General features: G+C 37.6%; 1 protein-coding gene across 9 annotated transcripts in view; it reads left to right on the top strand.

The window, feature by feature from the left end:
* Positions 1-14606, top strand: part of FNDC3A (fibronectin type III domain containing 3A) — a 123357-nt gene that overhangs the window by 93918 nt on the left and 14833 nt on the right. For all 9 annotated transcript variants that reach the window (XM_061457364.1, XM_061457363.1, XM_061457371.1 and 6 more), the window contains 7 exons: positions 340-393; positions 994-1118; positions 4700-4874; positions 5512-5598; positions 11266-11404; positions 13090-13158; positions 14111-14229. In XM_061457364.1, coding sequence (XP_061313348.1) covers positions 340-393; positions 994-1118; positions 4700-4874; positions 5512-5598; positions 11266-11404; positions 13090-13158; positions 14111-14229 — 768 coding nt within the window. The remainder of the gene's footprint in view (positions 1-339; positions 394-993; positions 1119-4699; positions 4875-5511; positions 5599-11265; positions 11405-13089; positions 13159-14110; positions 14230-14606) is intronic.

The following is a 14606-nucleotide window of genomic DNA, read 5'->3' on the forward strand; positions in this document are numbered from 1 at the left end:
TGTGCAAAGCAGGTGAAGTGGTTTGGAAAGACTGAGATTTGAGCAGACCTGCAGTCTAGCAGCTCAGAAAAGTGCTGCAACATATTACACCACTGCCAGAATATTTTGTCAAGGTCTAAATTAAAAAAAAAAAAAAAAAAAAACAACAAAAAGCCATAAACATGCTACAAGAATTTACTGGATGGAGACTGAACTAGGACTGTCTTGGCAAGTGAAACAATCAAAAGGGAAACATCTTTTGTACTCTGCTGGTCTTGTCATGTTTTGACCCATACGTGCATTTTTCCTTAAGTGTTTTGTATCCAGTTAGAGCTCTAACTTTCTTCTTTTCTTTTGCAGGCATCTTGTGATAATGGCTCTAAAATCCACAGTTACCTTTTAGAATGGGATGAAGTAAGCAAGTTATTCTATTTTATTTTTAATCTTGTAGCTTTTTTTAAAGCGTTGCATGTGGCTTTGCTCATAAAGTTGTGTGAAAATTATGTGTTCTGTCTAGAGGCATGTGATAAATAGGTGGTTCCTGAAGCCAAGTATTGTTACTGCCCATTTTTTTTCTGAGAGAATATAAAATAATAGCATCTTAATTACATGATTCTGCCACTCCTGATAGTGCTTTTTCACTTGTAGTCCAGTACTTCCTTCAGGAGCTGACGCTGAAGGATCATTTTCCTGTAGCAGTCTTTTTTTTGTACAAAGGGGGTGGATCTACTTTGCCCTCTAAGCACCTTCAGTCCCTACCTGAACAGCTGTCCTGAGATGGCAGAGCTGCAGAAGCTTCATGGTTTTTTCCTTCTGATGCTGTGGAGCCAGAAGATGGAAAGGAAGGAAAAAAGTCTTCAGTATACCTACAAAGTTTTGTAAACTACTTGTGTGGGAGGTTCTTGAGTTATGTTTAATTTTTAAAAATTAGTTTGCTTCATGTTTGTGTGTTACTTTAATTGGTGGACACATACGTAACAGGGTGAATAATGTGACTAACTTGTTCCTTTTTAGGGAAAAGGAAATGGAGAGTTTTGCCAGTGTTATTATGGCCAACAGAAGCAGTATAGAATTACTAAACTATCACCAGCAATGGGGTACACCTTTAGGCTAGCAGCCAAAAATGACATGGGAATGAGGTAAATACTGCTGTTACATACGTAAATATGGAATGCATATGCATGCATGTGTGTGCTTGTTTAGGAAAGGCATATGATGGCATTTAAAGAAAAAAGTCTTGCTTAGACATTTGTATATAGTGCCTCTAGAGCGAGAGCTCGAGCATGGCATATACAGCCTGGCTGCTCTCACATGAAATCAGCTGAGGCTGTGCTGGTTTTTAGCTTCAGTCTTTGTAGATCTGTGTTGACCACTGAAGTTGCTACCTTGAACATTTCCTACTGCATGTACTTGCAATAGAATTTTTACTAAGCTCTACACTGTAGAGATGCATTCAGTGCAGTTGTGGCTTTTGTGTCTTATGTAATAAGCACTTCTACTAAAATTCTGGGGATCATGCTTAAAAGACAAGCAACTCAGCCAGTGACTTAATTGAATAGTTTAAACGCTGCAGTGCTTGTGCTGCTGCTGTGCTGATCTTGGTGTACTTCATACCATGCTTTCTGCTGCTCTTGTTTCCAAGGAGCTTTGACGTGGTGTTAAGAGTTCCTGAAGTTGGTATAGCAGTTTTCCAGGGCTTATCATCTTTTCTTAAATTCAAGAGTTGTAGTGGTGATGGTATAAATAGGTGTCAGTAACTCTGCTAGAGCAGGAAGTCTGGCAGAACCCCTGCTGCCATCTGTAGGTCTATCTGTATTGTGCTTCTCAACCGTGTCCTGTTACTGGGATATGTACTTTTAGCTAAGGTGTTTGTTAGTCTTCTGTTACCTTGGGAAATAGACTATGACACGACCATATCACTAAATTATTTTGAAGTTCTAGAGCTTATTATAAATTCTTAGAAGGTGGAGTTCTTACTTTTAATTGCTTTTCAAAAGTTACAGAGCTCCAAACTTTGAATTTTTGAATGAATGACATCTGACTTCAGCAGAGAATACCGGGTCACACTTGGACCATGAGGTCCTATGTGACATAAAAACGGGGCTTCTCTAGCTGTCAGCCTAAATTGGTTGGTTTGCATTTGTTTTTTTTTAAGTCAGTGTTTGAAATGTTATGAGCATTGTGCTGCAGCTCACCAGAGTTGTGTTTTTATAGTATGAAATAGAGCATGTGTATTGCTTGTCCTTCAGCTGGCACAGGTTGGTGCTTGAGAGAGTAACGCCTGCTTGGATAGTGTTGAAGGACAGCATAAAGAATAGGGAGCCAGACCTGGAGTTGTAATTCATGCTGTGCAGAACAAATCTTTTGCAGACTATGAAGCATGTGAAAACTGCAGCTAGCTCAGAGGATCTGGGGCATGCGTTGGGAGTCTTTGAAGAGTACTCAGGGAATATGTTGCATATAGTTCCTGTTCCTGCGTTTTCTTAGATACCTGCTTTGGGCACTGTCAGAAGACATTATAGTGAGCTAGAATGACTTTTGGTGCGCTCTGACACAGTCTTTATTATGTCACTGGCTTCTGGATTATGTTTCTGGAATGAATTATTCTCTGAGTTGCTCCTGGACTTTGTCTTGATGAGATTTAGTTGGAACTATTAAAAAAAATAAAGACAGCGAGTGGGCTGGCAGCTAAGTAGAATCCAGTGCTCAGGCTGTCTTGCTGTTCTGCTGTTATGTCTGAGTGTAAATGTATCCTCCAGGAATACCTGCACATATTACAGATTCCTGCAGCACAAGCTGGTAGAAGGTACTGACCAGTTAAGTACCCTTCTTAAAATAAGTACACCAGATACATTTTTAAATCAGTGTTTTATGAACTTGTAAAGTTGCCATTTATTGTCTTTGTGGTATTATTTAATTAAGAAGTCTCTTGAAATAATACTTATTAGGGTAGAGTGTCTGGTTCCTTGTGAAGAATGTTGAGAACTTCAGGCATATGGAGACTTCTGTTTAAATGGTTTTACCAACAGGGAAAGATAATTTATCTTTGGGTTACTCATCTTTTTAAATTTAATTCCAGTCACACCTGAAAGAGTAGCTAAAGAAAACTGGAAAAATAAAATTTGTTTAAACGATATATAACATTATCGTACTCCTAAATTAATTGTTTTAAGAGTCTTTCAAATGTGGGTATCACTCGAATACTTATATGACTTCAGTGTGTTTTGGAATGGGTCAATCAAGTAAAGACATTGAATCTTTTAAATGTGGGGGGTTTTGTACGTTATATCTGCTGGTAAGGTGACTCCTCCAGTAGTTTTTCTGTGACTAAAGGTAGGTTTAGTATTTGTTTAGCCTCTCTCTATGCTTTCTCTGGCCTACCTAGATAATGCTGGAAAACATTTTTAGTAGCTATATTGTAGGTGCCACATCAGCTTCATTTCAAAATTTGCTTGCTTGTGACTTTTTGCAAGAAAAAAATTCCTGTTCCCCTCAAATTTAAGTTTTCTCTTGTTTTGCACGTTTTCATTTCTTGCTTCCCAATCATTTTCACAGTTTGGATATCCACACAGACTGTATGTCTGCTTTGGGTGCTATTGACATTCTCGATGATGAGGTGTCCGTAATATTTCTTCTTTTTTATTTATTTTTTTCATGCCAGAAAGACTTTAGAGCAGACCAAAATATACAATTTGTGCAGTATTTTAGTGTAGGTTGGGTAAGAGAGAAAGTGAAATTGAGGTATTTCTATATTGAGATCTTTCAGGAAAGTCAGGTTCTGATACACAGGATAGGTAACTGTTACCGTTGTTTACGCCATACAGCGAATTTTGTTTTCAGGATTTCCTGATGCTTACTTAGGTAATACCTCACTTCTAAATTAAAATCACATTTGTGACATTAGTTTCACATGCTTAAAAAAACCCTGAACTAGCTCTTAAGCCTGTAGATGTTTCTTCAGCTCTGATGTAGAAGCAGCAAATGAGAACAGGTGGGATTTTCTTAGTCCAGCTGGATATGTGTCAGACCATCTGTGCACACATAATGCCTGTTTACTGACTTTAGCATCCCTCTGTTTTACAATAGGTCTTTTTATGTAACTTATTTTCACTTCAAGGTGTATCTAAGCATTGTCAGATAAGGTTAACAGTTTTGTTAGGAGATCCACTAGTGTACACTCTATTTGTTCTGCAAATAAGACTTTCATATTAGCAACTCTTAAAGTAACCTAACATTGAATGAGGCTATTATTCTATTATTTTCTGAATCACTAGAAAAACTAGTACTTCACAGTATATTTGAGGCACATAATGTCTACCTGGTAGCAGATTTTTTTTAATGTCTTCCCGTACATGCTTTTATGTCTTTATGGTTTCATTTGAATAGGAAGGACACTGATATTAGTACATTATTGTGTATAGAGCTCAACTGTTTTAGAATGATGACTTAACAGGAAATAGCAAAACGTTTTGGTTGGTTAGTAAAACAGTGTAATTATATCCTGCAAAAGTATCTTTCAGTTATGAACATGTTAACCTTGTTCAAAAGTTTTCTTACTGACAGACTCATGGGCGAGTTAAGTCATCTGCATGAACTAGCTTGCAATTCCCAGTTGTGCACATGTGCAAGAAACTGTCATTGCTGTGTTTAGTAAGAATGATGTGTTTCTAGGTATTAATTACTGTGTCTACTTAGTTTATATTCTGTCTGTTTTAAACAGTGGTTTCAGTGAAGAAGTCCTGTATCATACCTCAGGCACTGCCCCAAGCACACCAGCAAGTCCTTTGCTGATTAATGCTGGAGTTACTTGGCTATCCCTACAGTGGACAAAACCCTCAGGAACACCGTCAGATGAAGGAATCTCATATATATTAGAGATGGAGGATGAGAACTCAGTAAGTTTAGACTACTTATTCTCAATAAGGAAAGAGACTATAATGTGTATGTTTAACCCTTTATTGTATAAAGTGTAACAATGATTACTTTTGCTAGAATATTCTAAAAGGATGTGTATTTTCTGAAATTAAGCTAATGACTTGTAATTGCTGTGACCAAGCCACATAGCTTTCTTCTTTTTATTGTCACAGTAATTATTAGTGTTACTAAGCTGAAGTCCTGTAAAGGCTTTAAATTACTTTTAACCTTGTGAATTTGCATGTGAAAGTTGCACCTTTTAAGAGCTGGATCAAAGTAATTGCATCATGAGAAGTGGTCCTTCTAGATGTAATTTCAGCCTAACCACCTTCCTTTTTAAATGCTTCCTGTTCTACCCTTTGAAAGTGTTAGGTATAATTTCTGTTGACACTGTATATGCTTTTCTTTACTATTCTTTTCTCCTTTCCTCTTGGAGAATAGTTAATTAATTCCCTCTCTCCAAGAAAACCCTGGTGTTTACATGGTGAAGTTGCCTTTATTATTTTGTCAGAGTAGCATAACAATTACAGTCTGAAACAGTAATTTATTTGTATGAAGTATGTTGCATGGTCTAGGCTGCAAATACAATGTTTCAAGTAATCCTGTTTAATTCTGCAGGGATATGGTTTCAAGCCAAAATATGATGGTGACGATCTTACCTACACGGTGAAGAATTTGAGGCGTAGTACAAAATATAAATTTAGGGTAAGAAGTTTTTATATATTTGGTTTATGGATGTTTGGTTTGGTTTTCTTCACCAGAGGAGCTTGAGGGTCACTCAGAAGTGGGGAGGACGTTTTTTAAGGAAAATCAGAATTGATCCCAGTTTCTTACAGTTTCAGTCTCTTAAAACTATTGGCTGAACACCTGCTTCATTAATCGTCTCTGCAGAAGGAATAAGAGCCTCTGCAAGGGCATAACACAGTTATCTTGAAATTCCATGCCACAAGACAGTGTTCCTTACAGCTGGATTTTTTAATCTGGCTTCTGTGTGGATAATATTACTTTGTGTAGCCATGGGGTTCTTTGATAGACTCTAAACACATCTGAAAGTGTTGGGGTAAGGAGCAACTTCAGCCAAAAAACATTTGTTGGTGCTAGCATAGGACTGAGCCCAAGTTAGTAAATCATTTATATTACCATGGTGCTGAGCCCATTCTAATAAGCTTTGATGGTTGAACTTGTTAGCTCAGGGTAAATTCTGACTTAACAGTGTCTTAACAATGAAATTCTGGATGTGTGGTTAAAAGCAAAAAAAGAAGCATACCAGCTATGTAGAGGTAGCCAAATAGCCATCAAGGACTGTAAGGACCTTGCTAGGACATGCAGAGATGCAGTCAGGAAGGCTGAGGATCAGCTAGAACTAAATTGGCCTAAGATGTCAAGAACAAGAATGGGTTCTTCAGATACATAAGCAGTAAGCAGAAGTACAGGGAATATATACATAGGCCCATTACTAAGCAGGGCAGGGAAGCAGGTTATTAATAATGCCAGCAGAGGTTCTTGATATTTCTTTAGCCTCTTTCTTTACCAGCATAGCTGGACACCAGATCACAGGATCAGGTAGCCATGACAAACCATGTGTTGACCCACTAGTGGAGGAAGGTCTGGGCTGTGGCTTCTTGCAAGAGCTCAACCCCCATCAGTCTATGGGCCAGGACAGAATCTGCTCCAGAATGTTAAGAGAAGTGGCTGACATTGTTGCAACACCACTATCTATAATAGTTGAAAAGCCACAGAGATTGGGGATACCTCTGATGACTGGAAGAGGGTAAACGTCATATCTATCTACAAGAAGGGCCCAAAAAAGCACCCAGGAAGCAACAGGCCTATTAGTCTTACTTCAGTCCCTGAGAAAGTAATGGAAGCATCCTCCTGGAAACTATTGCAGATCAAATAAAGCAGGTGATTGAGAAAAGCCTACATCGAAGGCAGAGAGAGCATGCTTGACTAGCCTGATAACCTTACACCTCAAAGTAACATTTTCGTTTGGCCTGGGGAGAACAGTAGATGTTTATCTGGACTTCAGCAAAGCTTTGGATATGGTTTCCTACAGCCTTCTCCTGGACAAACTGGCAAGATACAGATTGGATGAGTGGTTTTGTGAGATGAGTAGAAAACTGGCCAGCAGGCCACACTTGAGGGTGATTATCAGTGTTTTTTACTCAGCCTGACAGAAGTAGGATCCCCTAGGGATCAATATGGGGCCCCATGCTGTTCATCTTCACAAATGATCTATCTGATGGAATTAAAAGCATCCTCACCGAGTTTCCTGGTTACACCAAACTGAGTAGTGAGACGAACACATCAGAAGGGAGGCCCATCTTACAGAGAAGTTCCTGCTAGCCCATTCTTCTAACCCATCCAGGCTAGAAGAGCAGGCTAGCAACAACAGTATGAATGTTAACAGACAGGTGCAAAGTCCTGCACCTGGATCAGAATAACCAGAGTCGAGTATAGGCTCGGAACAGTCTTGCTGAAAGGGACCTGGCAGTCCTGGCAGACAAACTGACTGTGAGCAGTGCAGCCCTGCAGCAGCAAAGGCAAACTGAATCCTGGGCTACATCTATAGGGACATTACTAGCAGAGATAAGAGACATGATCATCCCACTTTATTCAGTTCTCATCAGGCCACACCCAGAGTACTGTGTTCAGTTCTGGTCCCCCCAATTCAAGAAGGATACAGACAGACAGGAGGGGGACCAAAGGAAGGCCACAAAGATGATGAAAGGGCTGGAGAACCTGCCCTATAAGGAAAGACAAAAGGAATTAGGTCTTTTCTCCCTGGAGGAGAAAAGGCTTGGGAGAGCCTCACTGCAGTTTTCCAGTACTTAAAGGATGGTTACAAAGAGGAGGGAGACTCTCTTCTTCACAAGGAGGCACGTGGGGGTAATAGGTGCAAGTTGCACTGGGTGAGGTTTCATCTTGGTGTAAGAAATCAATTTTTCACAGTTAAAAAATCAGTTAGTGGAACAACTTCCCCAGGGATATGGGGGACCCATCACGGGATGCTTTCAAGACGCAACTGGGCAGCATGCTAGATAATCTCACCTAGGATTGCTCTTCCCTGAAAGGTTGGGCCAGATGATCTTTCAGGTCCCTTCCAATCTGGGCTGTTCTGTGTTGTAAGTCACTCTTGAACAGTTGCTTGGTTTTGGAACAAAGCTTAAGGAATGTCTCACAGTACAAAGTAGACTCAGAATAATCTCATCTCTGCAGGGGAAAAAGTGTTGATAGTTGTTGTCTTGCTTACGCCTAAAATACTATTTCCTAAGGAAAAATTGTGAACTGCTGAAGAGCAGCATCTTTGCAATATGAAAGGTTACAGTTTAAGGATTGGTTTATTTGTTCTGAGTTAACAGTAATACATAGGTAGCCTTTTTCAAATGAGAGCAGATATTTTGCCCTGTTGACGATGATTACTTTCTTAACTAGAAAGGGTTATTATGGGGATTAGTCTTGCAGTACTTGTTGGGGTTTTTTTTACATAACTCAATATTTAAATAATGTAAAACAGGCAGTGTGCTGCAAGGACTGCACCAAGCTAAGACTGTTATGGCCACACGTTATCTAAAGAACAGCTAATAACCTTGAAACTAGTTTTTGCAGGACTTAACCATAGTCTTCCTTTGAAAGTATTCCTATATGCTAATCATACCTATTACTAGTAAATATGTAGTTAACTTACACATCCTAATTTTGTCATTAAAATAAAAAAAACTTAATGATTATACCCTATTTTTCTTAACAAAACAGTAAATGGAATTCTCTGTTCACTCGTTCATGGGGTATAAAGAAGAAATAAATATTGCGCTAATCAGGTCTTTAATTCTTATTATACAGGGAAAGACTTAATAAGTAGTAATATTCCTTAAGGCTTTTAAACCTTATTGCAATATGTAAATACTAACGGTGCCTGTTCATTTGTAACGGTACAAAGACAATCAGATGATTGTTAATCTTGTAAACCGTATAAGGAAGCTTAATGTCTGAGATACTTGTTAACTCACATTTCCTTTTCTCAATCTGTGCTGACATTACTGCTGTTATTTCAGTTCTGCTTATTTTTAAAACAAATATAAAAGCAAAAAAATCCTTTTTTTTTACATTGTTCAGTTTTGAACAAATGGGAATACATAGTAAACTAACTGCAGACACAGATAGAAAGTAAAGAATAGCAATTTGTTTGCCTAGAATCACAGAAAAGTTTAAGTTGGAAAGGATTATGCAATTCAAACCTGTTCTAGCTCTGTTGAGCTAAGACTTCAGTATTTCCAGCAAGGGAGATTCAACCTCTTCTCTGGGCAGCTTGTTCTCATGGTGATGAATTTATTTCCTTATATTTGGCTAGAATTTTCCCTAACACATTTTGTGTCTACAGTCTCTTGTCCTGTCATCACAGATCCTTGTGAAGACAGTATCTTCATCTATAGCTATCTTTTAGGTATTAGAAGGCTGTGATTGTGTCCCCCTTAATGAAACTTCTTTTTTCTTAGGCAGAATAAGCCTTCAGCCTTTTTTCCTGTGTCAGGTTCTCCAACCCTCTAATCATCATGTTGGTCCTCTTCTGAACTCTCTTCAGTTTCCCAGTGTGTCTCTTGAACTGGGAGGACCAAGATTGCACATGGTATTCCAGGCATGGTTTAAAAAGAGCTGAGTTAAGTGGCATAATCACATCCCTCATTCTGCTGGCAAAAGTCTTCCTGATGCAGCCCACAAAACAATTTGCCTTTGCTACTGCCAGGATGCTTTGCTGATTCATTTGGCTTGAGCTCCACCAGAATCCCAAGGTCCTTTTCAGGAAAGCTAAAAAAAAAAAGCAAAGCTGACTAGCTAGTCAGATCCCAGACTGTATTGCTGCTTGGATTATTCCATCCCAGGTGCAAGACTTTATCTTTGCCAAAGCTCATACAGTTCTTGTTGAGGCAATCTTCCAGATTGTCAAAGTCTGTATGGTAGCTCTTCCTTCCAGCATATCTCTCTCTGCTCCTAGTTTAGTCGATATGCAAACCTGGGCAGGGTACATTCACATCCAAGTGATCTTGCCATCCAGATCACTTCCAAGTGTCTGACATTGAATTGACTGCTGAGGAAATCCAGTCATGAGCAACTGCTAATTTACCTTCAAACCATTAACCACCACCCTTTCAGCCTGTCATTCTATCAGGTTTTCCACACCCATCTTGTGGTCCATCTGTTATGTCTGTATCTTACCAGCCTGTCTACATGGATGTTGTGGGAGACCACGTCAAACTAAAATCAGGGTAGATGATGTCCACAGCTCTCCCCTCATCTACTGAGCAAGTTGTTTCATCTTAGAAGGCACTCAGGTTGGTCAAACACAATTTACCCTTGATAAATCACGTGCTTGTAAATAACTTCCATGACAACCTTTGCCATAATTTTCCCTGGGACTGAAGGGTTTATATCACCTTTGCTGTTAATACAACATACCCATATAATCACTTTTTATTTCTAAATATATATTCTTAAAAGAAGGTACTGTAGTCTCATGAGAGCTCTGCTTAATTCATCCTAGCTATTCAGGTTTCTTTAGCAGTTGGTAAAGCATCATTTTTTGCCCTTTATTTACATACATTAAAAAAGTCTTACCTCAATAGCAAGAAAGTGTAATTAAACTTTTAGTACTTCAGAGTTCCTTCAGTTGAAGTTTAAAAATGGTGTGTAGTTCATTATCAATAAATGCTGCAACTCCAGTAAGGAAGAATGGTTCTTAGACCTGGCCAATTTCTGAGTATCTTACATGGTTTTGAAAGAGCAAGTGTTTAGGTCGTTGACTTGAATTAAAATGGCTTGTGCTATATTGAGCACTCATACATTCCATTAATGTCACTGAAATTTGGATGTCCTGATCCCTTTTACAGTCAGGCAACTCATAAGCATCCTAAGTAGAAGCTGAACTTTATGCACCAACATTTGGAATTTGAGAGATATCAAGGTTATTCTGTTATTGTTGCTATTACTACTAGTAGTATTATTATGCTTCACAATTACTAGGGTTTGGGGGGCTTTGATAAGGACTTTTTTAGCTTGCAGTTTGCAAGAATTTTTAATCTCAGTATAGTGCCTGTTTAACGATGGGATTGATGAAAATGTAAAATGAAGGTGTATAATAGCTTTAGTTCTTGTGATAATTTGTTATGTAGCTATATGTCTAATACATTATATATAATAATAGATAATATATATAACTATAATATATAACTAATATAATAATATATATGTTACAATTATATAATATAATAACTAATATAACTATATACATTAGTTTGACCTTACCATTAACAGTGAACAGCATACCACTAGCTAGTGCATCTGTTCTGTTTATAATACTTTTTAATGTATTTGCAGGTCATTGCCTATAACTCAGAAGGGAAAAGCAGTCCAAGTGAGACAGTAGAGTACATTACATGTGCAGACAAGCCTGGGGTACCTTCAAAACCCTCAGTGAAAGGAAAAATTCATGCACAGAGTTTTAAAATAATCTGGGGTAAGATTGCTGTCCAACTCTTGTTTAGAGTATGTTGTCTGTATTATATATATATATACATATATATATCTAGTGTTTTATATATATTTGTATATAGAAGTCCAAGTTTTACTTGCGTAACACTCCAGTTCACTGAACCATTATGATCCATTTTCATGAAACTAAGAGAAAAATATTGATTCAAAATAATTAGGGTACCAGCATAATAGGATGATTATGTGGGAAGAATAATATACAAATTATAACAGGGACTTCTATTGCAGGTGACTACAGTAACTAAAAAAGCAGTAATTGGTGTACTACAAAAGTTCTGTTTCTCTGGCACAAAAAGTAGGTGCCACAAGATTGTGCTGAAAACAAAGATCCAAGTTCCATCTTTCTCTTCAGTGTTTGGGTTTGATACATAAATGTTTCTATTCGCTAAGGTTCTTAAGAAACTTTTCCAGGTTTTTTTTTAGCCTTATTCTGTGAAACAGAAGGTGAAACAGTACTGGGTGATGCAGTACTTTAGCAGAAAATCAAACAGTTAAAGGTGTTATTTATTGTCAGAGGTAACTAAACTTCTTACCTATTTCTGCTTAATAGCATATTTAATTCTTTTGCATTGATAATTACGTGTAGAGTATAATTAGAACTCATCAAGTCCAGTCTTGCATCTTTCCAGAGTGCTTTGCTACATCAGGGCCCAATACTTGATCTTTTATGGATGATAGATAATGTATGAAGGTATTAGAAGCACCTAATTTGTAAATTGAAAACTAGTTAAAATATCTATACATAAAATCTTTAATAGTCATTATTTTGAACAGTAATACCCTCTTCATTTTCATGTGGTAATTCTATTTTTCATTTGGAGTAATTTGTTACTTTCCAACCAAGAAAGTGCTACGTGCCATATAAGAAGTGTCATTTTGTTTAGCAGGTGTGATATGATAGTAACCCTTGTCTAAGAGGCAACACTGTTTCATCCAGCACATACATAATGTAATGTTAAGGTAGCAGTACCTTTCTGTGTTGAAGTATCAAGCTGTCTTTATGTTTGTCCAAAGTATTCTTTTTCCACATTATTCTAATTCTGCTGGTCTCTTAAGTCAGCTCTGAGAGAGTTGCAGGATTGTATGTCAAAGATAGAGGTCTGTAGATTCATATCTTGTACATGAATATTATACCAGGGAGGGTAGTGCACTCAATTTGTAGTGATGTATTAAAAATTCAGAGATGAAGTTTCAGAAGCTCCTGTCTTCTGTTCCCTCCCAGACTATTTATATTTTTTAAATCCTGTCCTTAAATCATTTTGAAATATTCTTATATGCAAATCAGTATGATAATCTTTTCCTATCTGCAGTCCAAATTACAGGATCATTAGGAACTGTGTCTCTGAAACCATAATCAGGCAGCCTTCCAGAACACGTCAAACTAACTGAAACATTTGCTGTGGCATCTCCAGAGTGCCTGATTCACTTGACACTTATCATCTGTAGAGTATATGATAGGGTTGTGAGCTGGCAGCTTCATATAGAGGAGAATTTGAGTCATTTGCAGCTATCCTGAACTAGGATACTATTTGTCTAAATAAGCACCCATCTCCAGTTAGCTGTTGATTTTGCCTTTTGTAAATTTTCTTCAAAAGCTACAAAACCATTGGATTTACCTCACTTAGTTGTAATATTGCTGGGTTTTTATAGATCCGCCAAAAGACAGTGGAGGAGCAGCGATAAACACATATGTTGTAGAAATGTCTGAAGGCTTAAATGGTAAGTATTAGGAGCATATGTTGGCATTCAGCTGTGGGTTTTTTTTCCTGTATATGTGTGCCTGTGGGAAGAATAAAATGTGTATTATAATAGGGAAAGGTATTGCAAGGGACTGCCATTAAAAAAAAATCAGGGGTGTCGGTGCTTGTCTGCAGAAGGTTCTTTTTTTTCTGCCTTATAAAATGCCTCAAAACTGTCAAAAGAGGTGCTCTGTGGTTTACTGATTAATGAGGTGTATTTTGTTTTGGAAATGAAATCACACATTTCAGACATTTTAAGGTGAGAAAACAGTTGGATGTGTGTGATAGATGAAAACTAGTGCTCCATTTATCACTATTAAAGGAGAACAGTAACACCATTGAAATAACTGTTTCTGCTGTTTGCCTTTCTGTTCTTTTATACAGAAAGTAAATTAACAATATTTTAAACTGGGCATAAAGCTATCCAGCTAAATCATTTTAAAAGCTAGACCTCTTAAGTAACCTTATAAATTCAGAAACACAGTCACATTGAGAATGAAGGTTCATACTTCTCCAGTGCTTTAGGAACAAGCTTTATCAATTGTAAACTGTAGTTACAGTCTGCAGAATTAATGCTGTCATTCAAAGTTTCTTTTCCATGGAAAACTTTGCATTTGTAGCTTTTCTGTTTATGTGGTTATTATGTTTGAGTGTGCTTCCTAGTCCAGTAGTAACTTCTTCATTAAAAGTAAATTCTCTCCTAGTTAATGTGAATAAGGATGATATTTCAGCAGATCTACACAAATTTACCTGGGAAACTAGCTTTATGAAATGATTGGATCTTTGTCCAGGAAACTCAAAGCAAGCCTTAATTTTTTTCTTCTATAAACATCATGCACACACTTACGGAAGCTAGGATCCCTGCTGTGGCTGGTGCTGAAGTGTGGCAAATTACACCTTGGTTCATTGCACGCTTATTCCTAACCTTTCAGGAAACAAATGGGAGACAATATACAGTGGAGCTGCTAGGGAACATGTGTGTGACCGACTAAATCCTGGCTGTTCCTATCGATTACGTGTATATTGCGTTGGGGAAGGAGGACAAAGCACGGTAATATTTTTATTAAATAAAATTTTTCACTCTTAAAGGAAATCTGGTGCAGTAGTTAATCAGCAAATATTGTACAGAAGAGCCTAACAAAATGGCCATAAGTAGTACCTTGAAAAACTTCAAGTATTGATGTACAGTATTTCATGTTTCTGCCCACTTTTTAAAGAAATACATGTGAATATTCTTTTCCGATATTGTATTTTGTTTAAAGTAATTTTACAGAAATAGACACTATGTCTTTTCCTGTGTGATGCAGTGGTATAATGTCATTCCTTAAGGCCTAACCCAAGACAGCAGTGCTAATTTAATGTTTTCTATGTGATGAGTTCCCTGCCTGAGCAGGCAATTCAGCCCAGCAGCCAGGGGAGGACAGAGTT

This window comes from Pezoporus flaviventris, unplaced genomic scaffold (assembly GCF_033815535.1).
Source record: "Pezoporus flaviventris isolate CSIRO_AGI_PZ_B2104156 unplaced genomic scaffold, CSIRO_AGI_Pfla_v1 ptg000025l, whole genome shotgun sequence".
NCBI classification, from domain to species: domain Eukaryota; kingdom Metazoa; phylum Chordata; class Aves; order Psittaciformes; family Psittacidae; genus Pezoporus; species Pezoporus flaviventris.